General features: G+C 35.7%; 1 protein-coding gene and 1 pseudogene across 6 annotated transcripts in view; one reads left to right on the plus strand and one right to left on the minus strand.

The window, feature by feature from the left end:
- PALS2 (protein associated with LIN7 2, MAGUK p55 family member) overlaps positions 1 to 19,286 on the plus strand; it is a 95,128-nt gene that overhangs the window by 45,786 nt on the left and 30,056 nt on the right. For 3 of the 6 annotated variants that reach the window (XM_039862558.1, XM_039862560.1, XM_039862555.1), the window contains 3 exons: positions 6,633 to 6,754; positions 15,172 to 15,324; positions 19,061 to 19,210. In XM_039862558.1, coding sequence (XP_039718492.1) covers positions 6,638 to 6,754; positions 15,172 to 15,324; positions 19,061 to 19,210 — 420 coding nt within the window. In that variant the 5' untranslated portion in view covers positions 6,633 to 6,637. The remainder of the gene's footprint in view (positions 1 to 6,632; positions 6,755 to 15,171; positions 15,325 to 19,060; positions 19,211 to 19,286) is intronic. The other 3 variants (XM_039862557.1, XM_039862559.1, XM_039862561.1) reach the window with 1 other exon arrangement.
- On the minus strand, positions 2,557 to 3,483 carry LOC120602121 (protein C1orf43 homolog; annotated as a pseudogene).

Genomic DNA, 19,286 nt, shown 5'->3' on the forward strand with positions numbered 1-19,286 from the left:
CCTCAGAACATGATATCTTCATTTACTTATTTTAAATGTCCTTTAGTGTATTTTATAATTTGCCTCATATCTGTCTGAACATTTTTATTTTAGTCTTTTCCCTTATTTGTAGATTTTGTTGCTGTTGTGACTAGTCTCTCTTTTCTCCCCAATGATGTTTTCTAGTTGGTTATTACTCTTATTTAGGAAAACTTGATTTTTCTATATTGCTCTTATGTCTAGTCACTTAGCCAAATTCTTATACCTTTAATAATTTTTCAACTGATTCCTGGAGGCTTTTCTCAGTAGATAGTTATCTGTATTTCTTAAAAATGTCATGTCACAATATTGATTAAAATTTTCTATTTAAGTTTGAAAAGCAGTGGTCTAGTGGACATTTTTATCTTGTTCCTGACTTTACAGTAAAGCTTCTGACATTTCCTCATTAACTATGATACTTCGTATAGATTCCAGTATAAAATTATTGGTTTCCTTCTATTCTTACTATGGTTAAGATTTTCCATTAGGACTGTGTTTGAATTTTATTTGATATATTTGAAGCATTGAGATGATTGTGGGTTTTTTTTTCTTATACTGTGGAAATATATTAAATTACATTACGTATTTTTAATGTTAAACCATCTTTACATTACTAGGATAAACTGTACTTGGCTGTTAATTGTTATTTTAAAGACATGAATTGTCTCTTTCTTAAAGGTTTGATAGAATATATTCCTTTATCTATCTAGGGCTAATGTCTTTGTAAAAGGATAGATCTTTGAAAACCTTTTCAATTATTTTGTTATAAACTATTTCCATTTTTACCTCTTTCTCCTAAACTTCAGTAATTGACATTTTTCTAGAAAATCTCTACCTGACTAGATTTTAAAATAAAGTTGTTCATTCTCTTCTCTTTTTAATCCTCTTTATTCCCACTGTTATTTTCTCATTGTGTTCCTAATGTGACTTGTGTCTTCTCTTAATCAGACTAGCCAAGTCTTTGTCCGTGTTTATCGGTCTTTTGAAAAAGCCAGCTTATCGATCAAATCTCTGGGTTTTTTTTTTTTCGATTGATTTCTGCTTTCTCTTTTATAATTCTGATTTTTTCTACTTCTGGATTCCCCATTACCCTGTAAATTTTGGTCTTTCATGACCCATAGCAGCTTTCTCATGCTTTCCCTCTCTTTGCCCTTTTCAGGGGAGAGAATTCTTCAGTCTGGACTTCCCGCACATTGTAGTTTAATCTTTGTTCTTCATGTCTTTTGCTCTTTCTCTCCCCCTCCCCCGCCCCAAGTAATTGTTTCTTTGGCGGGCGATGCTTCTGGTTGTCGAAACTGGTGAGTCGCTAGTTTTCATAAGAGCTTTGTGATTGATTTGCTCATATTTGTAGCTGAAGGGTCTAGCGTAAATGTATTAATTTTTCTCTAGCTCAAATAAAAATTCCATTTATATGTCATTTAATCTAACTTCTAACTGAAGGGTCTATCCTCTAGTGATTATGGAGGAGGAGTGGAACTTGTAGAAAAGTTGCTTTCTGAGTTTTGGGACTTTCCTTTCTTCCCAGAAGCTCTGAGTAAATTGGGACACTTCCCTGCTTCCCTGGCTCCCACCCAGCTGTGGAAGGTTCCCACCACAGAGAGCTGCCTGTTTTGTACATTAAGCCTTTACACTGGAGTTGCCTTGTGGTCATCCATGTCTGAGTAATTATAGATTTAGTTCATATTTTAATATTTTATAAGGTTACTTCTCTCATTTCTTACAGATTTTCTCAAATGTGCTTAGAATAATTCTGTTAAAAGGAACCATTGTGTTCTTTTCATAGTTCCTGTTATTAGGTAACTAATTTACACAGTCAGTCTGGTGAATTGGCTCGCGAGGGGGAACCATTCCTTCGTACTGTCCCATCGCATCCCAGTCAATGAGGGGGCATGGGGTGATGCCGGGCGTCAGAACATCATTCAGTTCGCTCACAACGAGAGTTTGGGATGCAAGTGTTAGGGCCCGTCCTTGCATGGCAGGGAAGCTGTGTGAATGTTTTGACATCCTGGTTTAACTGGAACACTGGGTAAGTTGTTCCACACACACCCACCACCTCACCCAACCTCCCCCACTGGTCCCTGTCTGCCTTTCCCACCAGTCAGCTCTGAGATGCCCCAGACCCAAACGGTTCCCATGTAGCTACGTACAAAGGGGAAGATCAGGAAGACAGCTCTCACCTTTGGGATTAAATGGCCGGGAGCAGCGCAGGTGACCTGTGGCCGAGACCAAGTGAGGATTTTTAAAGAAGCATGGACAGGGACATTAAGGATAGCATCTGGATTCAACTTCAGAACAGCGCCGTGCTATTCTGGGGGGAGGAAAGTCTTAGCAGATGTTCTGAAACTGTCTGTAAGAAAGGGCTGGGGGTGAACCTGTAAGACGAGCCCTCAGAGCTCTGGACTCAGCAGGGCCTTCGGCTGGTCCAGTCCAGACCTGCTGAGCCAGGTGACTTGCGAGCTGCCGGGCAAGCACGCTGCAGTTTGTCCGGCTCAGTCTTGGAGAGCCCTTCAGTGCCAACCCAGAGTGCTCCCCAGTGTGTTAACAGCTGTCCTTGAAGCTCTTCAGTTTGAGGAAGTGCTCGGCAAATACGCTCTTCTGACTGGAGGGGAGGCGTGCTACCTGAAGGTTGTTGAGGGGGCTTCAGGAGACCGGGTCAGGTGGTTGGCTGCTGATGGTGTCGTCGCAGAGAGCTCCCACTGTGCGCGTTGACCACGGTGGCCAGCTCAGTTGGTGCCTCCTGGTAGCACAGGTACACCTGGCCACAGGCCAGAGTTCCGTAGCGGCCATCTCAGCCATCCAGCAGGGTGCCAGTGAGGGCCCTGAGCACACCCTTGCAAGGGGTCTTAGTGTTTGGCAATTCCAGCAGGTAGGAGCAGAAATTCTTGCCCACTAAGGAATGGGGACGCCAACCTTCAGCTCGAAATGGGATCTTAGGGGCACGGATGGCATCCAGAGCTTTCATCCCACACACAGAGTTGTAGGGAAGCTGATCTCTCTGGGCTTTCAGCTGTAGCAGTCTTGCGTCATCCTCTTCAAGGAGCTCTAGGATTCATACTTGATAGACTGAAGCCTGAATAGTCGAGTTACCAGTTCCTCCTTCAAGTCTTTGGAGCATGTATCCCATGGGGACATGAGATGAGGTCTTCAAGATTTCATTGAAAAGCACATGATTTGCTTCTTTACAAAAATAAAAAGCAGTACAAATCCCAGGTTCCTGTCAACCTTCTCCAACCCGCCATTCCCCCTGGACAGCCAGGTACTGCCGGGCGCCATGGCCTCCTCAGCCTTAGCCCAACATCATCGGTATATGCCCTTGCCCTGCCTGAGCCCGGTTCCCTGGAGCTCCCGGCCGTTTCCTTGTGGGGGAAGGCCAGGCCAGACCTGGACTGAAAACATGGCTGGGGACTTCGATTAGACTTCTGTTAAATGTACAAATTAGTGTGGGGATGTTTGGCAACTTTATAATATTCAGGGTTCCCTTTCCAGGACCTGGGATATTGACAGTCTTACCCGTTTTTAATTGAATTGCATATAATCAAGAATTAAATAACTTATGAAAATCTTCAAAATAACCAAAGGTATATTTCACAATCTCTACTACTTTTCTTTCCACTTATTAATTAGCACAAATATAAAAATATAAGAACCAATATAGAGGATACATTTTTAAAAAAACATTGAACAACTGGAAATTTGAACACCAGCTACATCTTTGGTGATATTAAGGAATTACTGTTGCTTTGTTAGATGTGTTAACAGTATTTTGGTTACATTGTTTTAAAAGAGTGCTGATCCTTTAGGCATATACACTAAAATATGTCTGGGGTTTCCTTCAAAGTTGACTAAGATAAGTAGATAGGGGTATGAAACAAGATTGCCATGAGGTGCTAATTGTTAGAGCTGGCAGTTATTGGGTTCATTATATTATTTTGTCTCCTGTATATTTGAAATTTTTTATAATAAAAATACAGGCAAATACAGAATTTCAAAGGAAAGGAAAAAGTAATTATGAGAAGCAGAGCTAACTACATTTATAGCTACAGGGTAAAAAACACTTCTAAAGGTGGTCGATTCTATTGTTTCTTGCCCACTTAAAGGTACACATTGGACCACAAGTGAAATTATTGAAGTGTCCTTCATTTATATTCTTTATTTCCTTGTGTCTTCTTTCCTCACCTTAGCCCAATACCGGTTTTTCTTCTCCTTGTTTTAAGGCCACATTTTTCTCCTGTTTACATGTACTGAGTAGAGACCTAGATAGAGATAAACTTGTCTAGATGTAATGTACAAGAGTAGTTTGGGAGGGAGTTCAGGGCTAGAAGTCGGGGAGTGGGTCTGGTAGAGTATTAGACAATTATTTGAGCATTTGGAAAAATTGCTGATGGAACGATGCAAAGTTTCTTGCAAAGTCTGGGGGAAAAAACCTTGTAGGAGTTCCATATGAAAAGCACCAACTGTTGATTTTGTAAAAAATTGCCAGTGTGTAGATAGAAGGTAAAAGCTTAACCTTCTAGTATTCTAACAGAAAATAAATACATAATGTCTAAAATGGATAAATCAAAAAGTAGCAACGTTAGCATGTATCCAGAAATATAGACATGATTAAAAGAAACTTAAATTCAAAGTAGTTACTGGAGAGTAGGATAAGTTGGGAGGGGTGGACAGTATGGAACAGAGAACTGCTAAATTTCATTATAAGCCACATAGTAGTACAGTCTGACTTTTAACAATGTTTATATTTTAATAAAAATGGAAAATGAATATTAAACAACTGCAATATTAGCAGACTTATTCTAAAGAAACATCAAGAGAAGATAAAACTAATAAAATTAATCTCAATAGAATTAAGACTATTGAATGAGGTGAGGTCTAGCTTCACTCTCTTGCATAGATATATCCGGTTGTCCGAGTACCATTTATTGAAAAGACTGTTCTTTCCTCCACTGAATTATCTTGTCACCGTTGTTGAAAATCAATTGACCATAAATTTATGAATTTATTTTTGGACTCATATAACTTTAGTTACATGTGTGTCTTTATGCTAGTACCACACAGTCTTGATTACTATGTGCGTTAGCTTTTTAGTCCATTTTGGAATTAAGTGTGGGTCTTCCAGCTTTGTTGTTTTGGAGATTGGCTATTCTGGCTCATCTGCATTTGTTACATGAATTTTAGGATCAACTTATCAATTTCTGCAAAAAAAAAAAAAAGGATGGGGTGGGGAGTAGCTAAGATTTTGATAGAGATTGCATTAAATCTGGATCATTTTGGTGAATATTGCCATCTTTGCAGTCCATGAATATGAGATATCTTTCTGTTTATTTAAGGCTTTTTAAATTCTTTCAATGACATATAGTTTCAGTGTACAAATCTTACAGTTCTTTCATTTCATTTTTTTCTAATTTCTAATTGTTTTTGATACTGTTGTAAAAGGAATGATTTTCTTAATTTCATTTGTAGGCTTATTGCTAGTGTGTAGAAATATAATCGATTTTGTATTTTGATCTTATATTCTGTGACCTTGCTGAATTCATTTATTCTAATAAATTTATTTGTATATTTTTTAGGGTTTTCTACATATACAAGATCATGTCATCTGCAAAAAGAAATAGTTTTATTTATTTCTTTCCAATCTTGATGCCTTTTATTTCTTGCCCAACTGTCCTGGCTAGAACCTCCAGTACAATGTTGAGTAGAAGTAGCAAGAGTAGACATCCTTGCCTTGTCCTGATCTTATGGGAAAATATTCAGTCTTTCACCATTAAGTATGATGTTAGCTGTGGAATTTTTCATAGAAGCCCTTCAGCGAGTTGAGGAAATTTCTCTTCTGTACCTAGTTTGTGGAATGTTTTTATCAAGAAAGGATATTAGATTTTGTCAAATGCTTTCTCTGTGTCTAATGATATTATCATGTTTTTGTTGTTGTTTGTTTGTTTGTTTTTGTACTATTAATACAGTATATTGCATTGATAGATTTTCATGTGTTCATGGACCTCTCTTGCATTCCCGGGATAAATTGTACTTGCTCATTGTATATAGTTCTTTTCATATGTTGTTGGATTCCATTTGCTAATCTTTTACTAAAGACTTTTGCATCTTCATTTAATTTTCTTGTGATGTCTTTGTATGGATTTGGTATCAGGATCTCATAAAATAGTTGAGACGTGTTCTCCTCCTCTATTTTTTTTTTTTTTTTTTTTTGGAAAAGTTTGTTAAGTATTGGTTTTAATTCTGAAGTGTTTGATGGAATTCACCAATGAAACCATCTGGTTCCAGGCTTGTGAGAAGTTTCCTGATTAGTAATTCAATCTTTTTTTTAATAGATCTATTAAAATTTTATATATCTTCTTGAGTAAGTTTTTTTTAATTTGAAAAATATAAAACAAGTATAAGGTTGTAAGTATATGTATAAAGCCTAAATTGTATATAAAAAAAACCTGTTCTACTAATTCATGGCAAGTCAATTAGAAACTTATACTATTTAACAATTCAATTTTTTAAAATGCAGTTTTTCAAGAGCGTTAATTGTTAATGCCTTTTTATTTGAGTTATTTTGTAATCGTATTTCATAATTGCTTGGAATTTAAGGTGTTTTTTTGTATATTTTATCTCAGCAGCAATGCAGCAAGTGTTGGATAACCTCACAGAGCTGCCCTCATCTACGGGAGCCGAAGAAATAGACCTCATTTTCCTCAAGGGGATTATGGAGAATCCTATTGTAAAATCACTTGCTAAGGTATATTGGTTTATTCACAAGATTACTACATTATTTTTTTAAATCATTTTTGCAGAAGTCTTTTCAGATATTACTGTTTCAGAACAAAATGACATGCCTTAGGCTTAGTTAGCAAATAATAACACTTATCACATAATGAAAATACTGTACACCAGAATTAGACCACATTTGCCCTTTCTATGCTGACTTTAAATTCAGAATGAAATGACTCTTAGTTTCAGCCTAACAAATGTAAAGTTTTAGGGAAATTATAACTGAACAGTCATGTTAAAACTGGGCATGTGAAAAAGATCCCGATCCCATCTCCGTTTTCAACCACAGCATGATACCGATTTTATTAGCCTGCACCTGTTTTTCATTTGAATTCCTGACTTCCTCTGTCTAATACTTTCTGAGATCTTGTATTCTGTAGGATAACCCTGATATTTTAAGTCTGTTTCCGTAATCAGCTCTTTAGTAATCTCCTTAGCTTATCCATGAATACAACCATTTTTGGTCCAATTTTATTTCACTTGTGCTAGTTCCCTGGAGTAATTTGTCTAAACATCACTAAAGCTTGATGTATCAACCGCTTCACAGCCCTGCTGTCCCATTGATGTCTTCACGTAGCCCATTTGCTCATTCCCAGAAGGTCAGTTTCACCCTCTCCTGTGACTGTTTTATTCGCTACAGTCTACGACTTGTTTTCTTCTAATACTTCTGAAAAACGATACCTTTTACAAAGTCTATCATTGGTAAAAGTGAATTAATGATGCAGATTCTTCATATTATTCACAAACCTAATTATTCTACGATCACATGATGTAAAGGCTTTGGCTCCTAGGTAGAAATTAATCCACTCGCAGATTACCCAACTAGAATTTTTATTTTTGTTATGAAAACAATGTTTTTCAATTATAGTTGACATTTAATATTATACTAATTTCTGGTGCACAGCGTAGTAGTTAGACATTTATATAATCACAAAGATAACCCCCCCCCATAAGTACCCCTTGATATTTTCATAAGTTTTAATTGCAGTTTATTCAAAGTTTATTACTTAGTCCTGTACTTTAATAATTATATATAGGATATTATTTACTTGCAGATTCAAGCTTTTTGTCATAAATATCATTCATTCACTGTATTGTGTCAGGAAAAAATAATAGCTTCAGGGTCGGTCAGAATCTGTAGGGGCTGTTTAAGCCTATATTAAATGGCTTACCCCAAGCTGTTATTGGTACTTTAAAAATAGTTTTTGGCTCTTCCCTTGATTTATTCTGTTAGTTGTCAGTTTTTATTGTCAATGTGTCTAGTATACACCTGTCCCCGTGTTCATTTAAATTATAACTTTTGATCTGTAGTCGTAGAAACTAGATAACATTATGTAAGGCACCTTAAAATGTGCTTATAGTTTATAAAAGTCTTCAAATAATATTATACAAGCATACCTCGGAGATATCGCAGGTACAGTTCAGACCACCAAATAAAGCAAATACTGCAATAAAATCAGTCATGCAAATTTTTTGGTTTTTCCAGTGCATATAAAAGTTACGTTTATACTATACTGTAGTCCGTTAAGTGTGCAGTAGCGTTATGTCTAAAAAACCATATGAATATACCTTCATTTAAAAGTACTGTATTGTTAAAAAATGCTAACCATCATTGAGCCTTCAGCGAGTCTAAATCTTTTTGTTGGTGGAAGGTCTTGCCTCAGTGTTGATGGCCACTCACTGATCAGAGTGGTGGTTGTTGAAGGTTGGGGTGGCAGTGGCAATTTATTAAAATAAGACAACAGTGAAGTTTTCTGCATCAATTGACTCTTCCTTTCACGAATGATTTCTCTGTAACATACAATGCTGTTTGATAGCATTTTACCCACAGTAAAACTCCTTTTAAAGTCGAAGTCAGTCCCCTCAAACCCTGCTGCTGCTTTATCAACTAAGTTTATATAATATTCTAAATTCTTTGTTGTCATTTCAATAATCTTCACAGCTTCTTCACCCGGAGTAGCTTCCATTTCAAGAAACCACTTTCTTTGTACATCCTTAACAACTAGCTCCTCATTCATTAAAGTTTATCCTGAGATTGCAGCAGTTCAGCTACATCTTTAGGTTTCACTAGTTCTCTTGTTATTTCTACCATATCTGCAGTTACTTCCTCCACTGAAGTCTGGACCTTCTCAAAGTCATCCATGAGAATTGGACTCCACTTCTTTCAAACTCCTGTTAATGTTGACATTTTGACCTCTTCCCATGAATCACAAATGTTCTTAATGGCATCTAGAATGATTATCTTCCAGGTTTTTAATTTACTTTGCCCAGATTCATCAGAGGAATCACTCTCTATGGCAGCTATAGCCTTACAAAATGTATTTCTTAAATCGTAATGCTTGCAAGTCAAAATTACTCCTTGGTTCACGGGCTGCAGAATAGATGTGTGTTAGCAGGTATGAGAACAACATGAATCTCATCGTACATCTCCGTCAGAGCTCTTGGGTGGCCACATGCATTGTTAATGAACAGTGATAATTGGAAAGGAATCCCTTTTTTTCTTGAGCAGATCTCAACAGTGGGATTAAAATATTCAGTAAGTCATTTTGTAAACAGATGTGCTGTCATCCAGGCGTTGTTGTTCCAGTTATCGAGCACAGGCCCAGTAGGCTTAGGGTAATTCCTAAGGGCCCTAGGATTTTCAGAATGGTGAGTATGCATTGGCTTCTAGTCACCAGCTGCGTTGGCCCCTAACAAGAGAGTCAGGCTGCCCCTCGAAGCTTTGAAGCCAGGCATTGACTTCTCTCCAACTGTGAAAGTCCTAGGTAGAGTTTTCCCCAATATAAGGCTGTTTTGTCTATATTAAAAATCTGTCGTTTAGTGTAATCTGTTGTTTAGTGGGGCCACCTTCACTAATTACCTTTGCTAGATCTTCTGGATAACTCGTTGTAGCCTTTACATCAGCACCTGCTGACTCCTTTTGCACTTTTATATTGTGGAGTGGCTTCTTCTTTCCTAGATCTAATGAACGGACCTCTGCTAGCTTCAGACTTTTCTTCTGCAACTTTCTCACCTCTCTCAGCCTTCACAGAATTGAAGAGAGTTAGGGCCTTGCTCTGGAATAGACTTTGGCTTGAAGGAATGTTGTAGCTGGTTTGATCTTCTGTCTCCAGACCACCAAACCTTTCTCCATTTCAGCAGTAAGGCTGTTTTACTTTCTTATCGTTCCGGTGTTCACTGGATGTATGTATGTGCAGGCTTATCTAGCACTTTTAATTTCCTTTAAGAACTTTCCATCTGCATTCACAACTTGGCTAACTGGCACAACAGGCCTAGCTTTCAGCCTATCTCGGCTGGCCGGTTGGTGGAGCAGCCAGAACACATAACATTTATTAAGTTTGCCCTCTTCTATGGGTGTGGTTCATGGCACCCCAAAACAATTACGATAGTAACATTAAAGGTCACAGCTCACAGATGACCATAACAAATGCAATAATAATAAAGTTTGAAATGTTGCGAGAATCACCAAATGTGGCAGAGACATAAAGTGAGCAATTGCTGTTAGAAAAATGGCACCAATAGGTTTACTTGACACAGGGTTTCACAAACCTTCAATTTGTAAAAAGTACAGTATCTTCGAAGTGCAGTAAAGCAAAACACAATAAAATGAGGTATGCCTGTACATACAAATGAAGGCATCAGAAGGCTCAGTTCTCTTAATACATTTATTCTCCACAAACTGAGCTATAGATAGATGCAGTATAATCCCAGTCAAAATTTCAGCTGACAAGATAATGTTGAAATTTATGAAGGACTCAGACTAGCCAACACAATTTTGAAGGGGAACAAAATTTGATGTCTTCCAAATTCTGATTTTAAGGATTACTATGACCCTACAGTAATGAGGACAATGTAATATTGGCATATAGACCAACGACACAGAACAGAGTCCTGAATGAGACTAACACTTATATGGCCAACTAATTTTTTGTTAGTACTGCCATGGTAATCCATCCAATGAAGAAATGATAGTCTTTTCAATAAATTTTGCTGGAACAATTGAATATTTATATGCAAAAAGAAAGAACATCATCTTTTTCCTCATGCGGAAAAACTGTGACTCTGGGTTAGAGAAAAACTACTTAGCTATCATATAAAAAGCATTAAGTTTAATGAAAAATTTGATTAACTAGATTTTATCAAAATCAAAAACTTTTCTTCTTCAAAAGACACCATTAAGAAAATGAAAAAACAAGATGTAGACTGGGAGAAAATATTTGCAAGACATATATCCTAAAAGGAAGCTGCTTGTTCATTGCTGGCAGCAATGCAACGTGGTACAACTACTTTGGAAGACAATCTGGTGGTTTTCTTACAAAACTAAGCATAGTGTTACTACCATACCATCCAGCAATCACATTCCTTGGTGTTTACCCAAGTGAGTTGATAATTTATGTTCACACAGACTCCTACATGTGAATGTTTATAATAGCTTTACTGATAATTGTCAAAACTTGGAAGTAATCACAATGCCTATCAATAGACGCATGGATAAACAGAATGTGGTACGTCTGTACAATGGAGTATTACTCAGCGATAAAAAAAAATAAATGAGCCATTAATACACGGAGGAACCTTAAATGCTTATTGCTGACCGAAAGAAGCCAGTCTGAAAAGGCTACATACCGTATGATTCCAAATATATGATATTCTAGAAAAAGCAAAAACTAAGAACGATACAAAATAAAGTAGTTGCCAGGATTTAGGAGAGTGCAAAGGAGGATGAGTGCGGGGAGCACGGGGCATTTTTAGGGCAGTGAAACTATTCTGTATGAAACCTTAAAGGTGGATAGATGCAACTGTGCATTTGGCAAAATGCCTGGGACTGTAAAACACAGAGTGGACCTTAATGTAAACCATAGACTTTAGTTAATAATAGTGTATCAGTATTAGTTCATTAATTATAACAAATGTTTCATAAATATTTTTTCTGCTCCCTTTTCTTATTCCTTTCCTTCTGGCATTCCCATCATGTATATGTTACATCTTTTGTAATTGTCCCATGTTCCTTAGGTATTCTGTTCCATGCTTCATTCTGTTTTCTCTTCGATTTTTTAGTATGGGAGGTTTCTATCGACATATCTTCTGGCTTGCTAACTTTTTTCCGTGTGCTTATTGGCCATTTTTATATCTTTGGAGAATTGTCTATTCAAGTCTTGCTCATTTTGAATCAGGTTATTTTTTATTGTTGTTGAATGTTAGTATTATCATTTCTAGATAATAGTATTTGTCCCTTTAGATATAGCCCATAACTTTTGTTAAATTTTTTTTCTTTTTGCAAGCATGGTTGGACTGTGTTTGGGTGAAATACCCAGAAGTTCTGAAAGAACTTTTTCTTCTGCAGTTCATTTTTCTATGGTGTAGTGGTGAATAGGATTCTAAGAAATGGACATACAAGAAGGCTAGGCCATATTTGTATCAGCTCCAAGTATTCTGCAAAGCCAGTCATGGTGTGTTCTTCCAACCACTTGTGGCAGGTGAAATACGTTTTTGTTGAGTTATGCTAGCTTTCTAGTAATGCTTTTTCTTAAAGGAAACAAGACTCCTTTATTCAAATAGTATATGATTCATCTGTCCCTCTGGTTAGTTTTCAAGTGTTTCCTTTGTCTTTTGTTTGATTAGTTAAATCAGAATTGGTACTTGCCTCTTGAAAGCTACTAAATAAATTCTGACTTTAAATTTCTTTCACAGTATCTTAGAGCTTAAAAAGCTACAGATTAACAATATGGACCTGTATTTGCTTTCTTGGAAAAAATAAAATTGATCTTGATTGAACCTAACTATATTTCAGAAATTGGTTTTCCATGTTAATATAATCATAGCTGCAGTTTCACTGAAAAGCTTTATCTTCCTCTGAGAATTTCTGTATTGTATAGTGAAATTCTTTCCTACTATAAAACCAGTCTGTGCAGTTGATGTGAAAAAACCTTCAAGCATGTTTGTTTGTTTTTATAACATAATTCTGCCTCCTACTTGACTTCCTCTTTCTCTCTTACCCTTAGTCTTTCCACATTCCCACCTGTCCTCACCCAGCTTGGGAGCAATAAGGTAGATGAACATAGACAAGACGGGAGCTATGTTAGAGTTTTCAAGTCAGTGACCATTTCTTTTCCTTTTTGTCTTAAAGTCTTGAACCAAAGTCTACCAATGTATAAGTGTTGTCACTATATGCTGATCATGTAACATAGGCTATTATAGAAGATATATTGCCATAGTACCTGAAAATTGTAAGCCAGTCATTATCTGTTTTCTAGAGAAAGAGATGGTCTTTATAGCTCTCAGAGCAGAAGGGTGAAGGTTCAAGGAGTGGGTGGTATCTTGAACCATAGGATTATAAAATAACTATGCAAATAGATGTGGTAGAACAAATTAACACACCTGGACTGGAATAGCCATACTAAGAAGCAGCTACTCAACTAGCAATTTGTGAGGGCATCTCTCACACATTTAAAAAAATGAGAATAATGCATCATGTGTTAGATGGAATCATTAACTGCAAGGTGATGTTAGCGTTGCTGTCTGTATAAGGGTAAAGTCAAATAAGCTTTAGTAGGTAAGAACTTAAGCCTTGATATTAGACGACCTGACTCTCTGCCACTTACTAGGATTGTGAATTCAAGCAAATCACTTTATCTCATTTTACATCAGGGCCTATGTTGTAAGGTGAGGATGATAATAACGTACCTACCTTTGCTGAATACACACACACACCACACACACACACACACACCGCAGCTTGTTCTTATACACTCACACTGTACTTGGAATATAGTTCTTGACACACACACAAAATAGTCCTCAATAAATGTTAAGGTTTTTTATTCCTTTTTTCCTTAAGTTTCCTTATACTATCATAAGAATGTTAGGGTATTGCAAGGTTAATAATCCTAAATTAGATATTTATTATCTAAATTTCTGTATTTAAAAAGTCAACAATTCTCACTTGTTTTGTAAGAGTTCACTAATTCTATACATTATTTTAGTTTTTTTCCAATGTTCGTATTAGTCCATGACAGATATTGAGTGTCCTCATTATCCTATCCTTATCAGGTTTTCAGAAAATTACACATTTACCTATTCTTATTCTTTGTGGCATTTTCTAATCTTCTTAATTTTTTTCTTATCTAAATCTAAGAGAGACTCTATTTAAATTACATTTTGTCTTTTGACGTTTTTCTTTGTTTAATAGCAGTTATCATTTCTTCTTTATCTGTTTATTTCATGTGACTTAAAATTGCTTCTTCTGAGATGTTTTGTAAAAATGTTGCTTAATATATAGTTCCCCCTTTCACTTAAAAAACTTACTTCACTTTGTGAATCACCTGAAGAAGATATATTTAAATTTTAAAAATTGCATTTTAAAAATTAGAAGGTGTATTTGGACTCTTTAAGATTCACTCTAAATGGTAGAAATAACATCTACGTGTCATAGGTACCAGATAAAGTTTAATTGATGCTGCTGCCACTTGAAATTTGGATTTTTCTTCAGCACTTACAGAAATGAATCTTAAAATGTTAAGTGTAAGTCTCATCATCTTGCATGGTTTCATTTATAAATTAAATCTTAATAATTATGCTTTGCCTGTCTTCAAAAATCAGACAGCAACCATTTATCAGAAAAACAACACTAAGCGATGAAGACTGGTTAGTGTTCATTCTCAATTTGAATTTAAAACTCTGCTTTACTCCCAATATTAAACAATAACTAGGACTACTTATTTCTTGTGACAGGGTGATTCATAATCTATTTTCTGTGGAATAGATTATGAGATTTAAAAAAAAAACCCACAGCTTAAGATATTGAGACATGAAATCATATTGCTTTTCAAGGTCCAATTCAAGAGCTGCCTTTCCTGAATTGACTTTTTTCACTGATTTTCAAAATTGGAAAATAGTAGCTTTAGGATTCTGGGGTTCCCAAAATAATTTTTATCATTTTTTGAATAGTAATCCATATTATGATTAGGTTCCTATTCTTTATTTTTATTATGCTTAGTCATTTACTTTAATAAAGTATGAACAGTGTTATCTAGAGTTTGAGCCTAGACTAGAAAATCATTAGGAAGTTCTGTTGGGTAGTGAATATGTTTTTTAAGTTGTCATCTAGCCTATTTAGTTTTTTCATAGTTTAGTTATAAAAATGAGTTTTCCATGACTTTCAGGATAGGAATAGAGGTCAAGATTTATTATACTGCATAACAACATAATAGCTTTTAAAAATCTATGTTATTGACTCTGATCGAAGTATTAAATTTTGTTTCAGTGAATCAAATCTTCAGGTAATTTCTTTTAAAACTTTATGAAAAAGAAACAAATCAAGAAGAAAACCACAGTCTAGAGCAAAAAAAATATGTATTATTACTTTAATATAATGTTGTCTTTTAGGCTCATGAGAGGCTAGAAGATTCAAAACTAGAAGCCGTCAGTGACAATAACTTGGAATTAGTCAATGAAATTCTTGAAGATATCACTCCTCTAATAAATGTGGATGAAAACGCGGCAGAACTGGTCGGTATCCTCAAGGAGCCTCACTTCCAGGTAAACTTCCCCGTCACCCTTCTCTCTAAGCCCCCTGCGTTTCCACAGTATTTTCCTTTAGCAGTTAAGCTCCAGTTTAAGGTGATGTTTTTAAGTATAATTTAGGGCCATAGCTTATAAATATATAAATTCCAACTGAGGTATTTTAATATCCTGATATGCTGAGAACACGTAAACAGACACATACCTAATACACACTGTATAAGTGTATGATGTTTGTCACAGAGCACATCAGAATGGATCTTTTTGTATAATTAAAAAAAAAAAAAAGCCTTGATTCACCATCAGTTTAGACCACATAACAGAGATGTTTTTCTCCCAGTAATAGTGGATTTTTCTTCCTCATTACTACCGTTTCCTAGACCTCCTTGTGACCAGTCGTACACATTTTCAGTAGTGCTTCTAAGATTGGGGTGTATTTGATGACCTTGGAACAAAAGAGGGCAATGTAAGGACAGAAAAGATTCTATAACATACTTTCAGTAGGTACAAAAAAAATAAGTGCAATTTAAGCATTGGTCTATATCAGTGAAGAGTTAATCATTTAACAAAGAAGAATCAGTTTCAGGAGAGAAAAAGGGTGGGGGAAATTTCTTATAAATCTGTAATTTATGCAGTGCGGTAGTGGGTCAGTATTAGAAAAATAGATTAATCAATGAGAGTAGAAACTCCAGGAATACACCCACACACACATGGCAACTTGCTTTATGACAGAGATATTACATGTTAGTGGAGAATGGATATTCAATAAATGGTCCTAGGATAGAAGAATAAAGCGTCATGTACTTTCTGCTGCAGATCTTAGTGTCGAAAATCAAATAGAAATGCCCTTTTGCTTTTTCTCAAAGATTTTTTGTTACTCTCCAACTATGTTACTGTAAACTATGGAAATTTACAGTGAGGAGTTTCCTACATCAATCAGTAGCTTAGGCACAAAAATATGGACCCATATCAGAGACATCCTTTATGCAGGGGCGGTTGATTGAAGCTTATAACACATATTAAGGTATTTAGACTTTATCCCGAGGACAGTGGGAAACTTTGGGCAGGAATGAGAGGAGGTATTAAACGGGGAGGTCAGATTATGGAACTAGATTGTTAAGGAAATTGTGATAGCAGAATAAAAATGTGAAGATTTTCAAGTTTTAAGCAGCAAAATCAACAGGACTTGGTGATTGGTTACGTGTGACAGTTGTGGAAGAGATATGGGAAGTTGATTAAGGATAGGACTCCTGACAAACAATTGATGGCATCCACTGAGATAAGGAACACTCTAGGAGAAAGTATTTTAGACATGCTAATTAAGTAGGGTAACTGGCTATATTAAGTTTGTGATAGCTCAGGAGCATCTGGGTACAGCTTTCAGGCATGCTATATGTATATAATTTTAATAAATATATAAAAATTAATAAATATATACATTAATGCAAGTTTAACATGTAAAATTAGAAAAGCAAAGCAAAAAATACAAAAATTATGACATCACTTTCTTACTACTCAAGTCACTACTGTACTATCTTAGTGCATATTCTTTTTTTCTATGCATAATAGTATATATATATATATATTTTTTTTCTTTTACTGATTGAGGTAGTTTTCCACAAGCGATTTTGTTACTTACCTTTTTTCTCAATCATTGATTTCCACTTTTCTATTTCAGTGGACCTCCATCTCATGTAGTACACGTACTATATTCAGCTATCTTAATTCGATGCCAAAATATTCTTTAAAGCTGGTTTATACATACAGGTTTTCAACCTAGGTCCCTGTGTAGCATCTGGTTGGACCATCCCTCTCTTCCTTGATTATCATGTTGACCTTTTGAAGAGACCAGGCCGTTGTCCTGCCCCGCTCCCTTAATGCATTATAGTGTAGCTAAATTGCTACGCTGGTTGCTGCCTTACTGTGCTGTTAGTTATACCTTCTATTTCCTGTAAACAGAAGTTCTGTCTAAAAGGTTGATGATTCAAGTTAATTATTTGGAACTAGACTGCATCTTCAGTGATGTGATGCACCATGAATTAAATTACGTCACAAGATGTATATTACCTGGTTGGCCACCACTGTGGATGCTGAGATAGTTCCCGTGATTAAGGGCACTGACAGTCTAATTCTTCCTTTGAAAGCCTCTGCACTAGGAAGTAATCTAATGTGTTACTATTCGAGCATTATACAAACGCCGCTTCCTTTTGGCCGTTTACCTACCGATGAACACACATTATCAGTCTTTGCCTGAATCAGTATCTTCCTTGGAAGTAGCAAAATGACATTTTTCAAATTCTCTCATTCTACATTTATTAGCTGATGTTCTTAAATAAAGTAGAGCTTTTCCTTATCAAGTGGGCCATTTAGCTACACTATACTGCTTTTCCTGCTGGAAAGTCAAGGAAATGCTTAATCCTTCCTTTACCAAATTTCAATGTATAGTTTAAAATAGCACTCTTAAATAGTAACAAATATGTTTTTTCAGTCCTTTGTTTTTTTAAATAGCACTGTGGACTTATGGATTTTTAATTAATTCAATATATTTCAACCTTCTATAATCCTTAACTCTTACTGATTTTTCCAATTACCATCATTTTGGCCAGTCGTAGGCAAGTTTTCAGTATGTGAATCTGAAGCTCATGAGAGTTCTGGACCAAAGATATAAAACTAGGAGTTATCAGTGTGTAAGTAGTGGTTTGAGTCGCAGGAGTGAATAACACTTCCTAAGAAGAGCGTATAGGGTGAAAACTAACCATCCCAGGTTAGAGGTTCGAGTGACTTCCAGCATTTATTGGAATAATCCTTACATATGGATTTATAAATTTTTTCTTCTTGAAATTTTTCTTTAGTCTCTTACACATATTTTCATAAAATGACCAGAAATTACCAATTAAGCCCATCTGCTGATTATTTCTCCTCTAAACCTGTTGACATTTGCTCCCTTTTTTCTATTTTGATTTGTTTTTGAACTTGCATTCCATTAAACATTTTTTTAAACTTAGCTTTATGTTGACTATACCCAATTACAGTATAAATGAAAAATAAAAATGAGTATTCAAAAGATAAGAAATTCCTAGAAAGCTAGGCCAAAAAGTCATTCCTGATGATAGCACATATATAGTATATGTAGAAAGTAAAAGTATATTGTATTCAAGATTGTAACTGGCTTGTTTTTCCCCCTTCCTAAAAATCTTTATTTTATAGACTATAGCCTTTATTGGTAATATAAAATTTCCTATTACTGATATAAGATGCTGATATTTTTTCATTTTCTATTGGACATTTTTTAAATAGACATTTCGTACATGTAAACATATATGGCATTTTAACATAACAATTTTAGGGTAAATATTAGGGTCCCTGCCAGCTGAGTTTGTGTAATAACTAATTAATAAGGATCGGTGGTGAATGCTGAATGATGATGATGGTAATGACGATGGTGGGAATGAAATCCAGGGCCTCCGTTGTACCACCCTGGGAAATTGAAGTTCAGTTACCAATGAACATGCCACTTTGAAAAAAAGTCACAAAACTCTGTCAGTCTCTTCAAGTCTTTTAAAACGAGGAGTATGGTATTATTTGATAATTAAAGATATGTTTATATTTCTTTAAAAGATTCTGTATGCATTTAATTTAACTCATATTCATGGATTTAATCATGTGTGCCTTGGACATTTTTAGTATTCTACGGGGATAATGAACTAAGTTATCTTCAGTAATTAATAACCACAGGCTGTTTTAACCCTTACAGTCCCTCTTGGAGGCCCATGATATTGTGGCATCAAAGTGTTATGATTCACCTCCATCAAGCCCGGAAATGAATAATTCTGTCAATAATCAGTTATTACCAGTAGATGCCATTCGTATTCTTGGTATTCACAAAAGAGCTGGGGAACCCCTGGTGAGTAGATAAATCAGCGCCTTCTTAAATCTGAAATCTGACATCCTTGTGGTTCAGTTACTACTCTGTCTCGTTT

The sequence above is a fragment of the Pteropus medius genome, unplaced genomic scaffold (assembly GCF_902729225.1).
Source record: "Pteropus medius unplaced genomic scaffold, Ma_sr-lr_union100, whole genome shotgun sequence".
NCBI classification, from domain to species: domain Eukaryota; kingdom Metazoa; phylum Chordata; class Mammalia; order Chiroptera; family Pteropodidae; genus Pteropus; species Pteropus medius.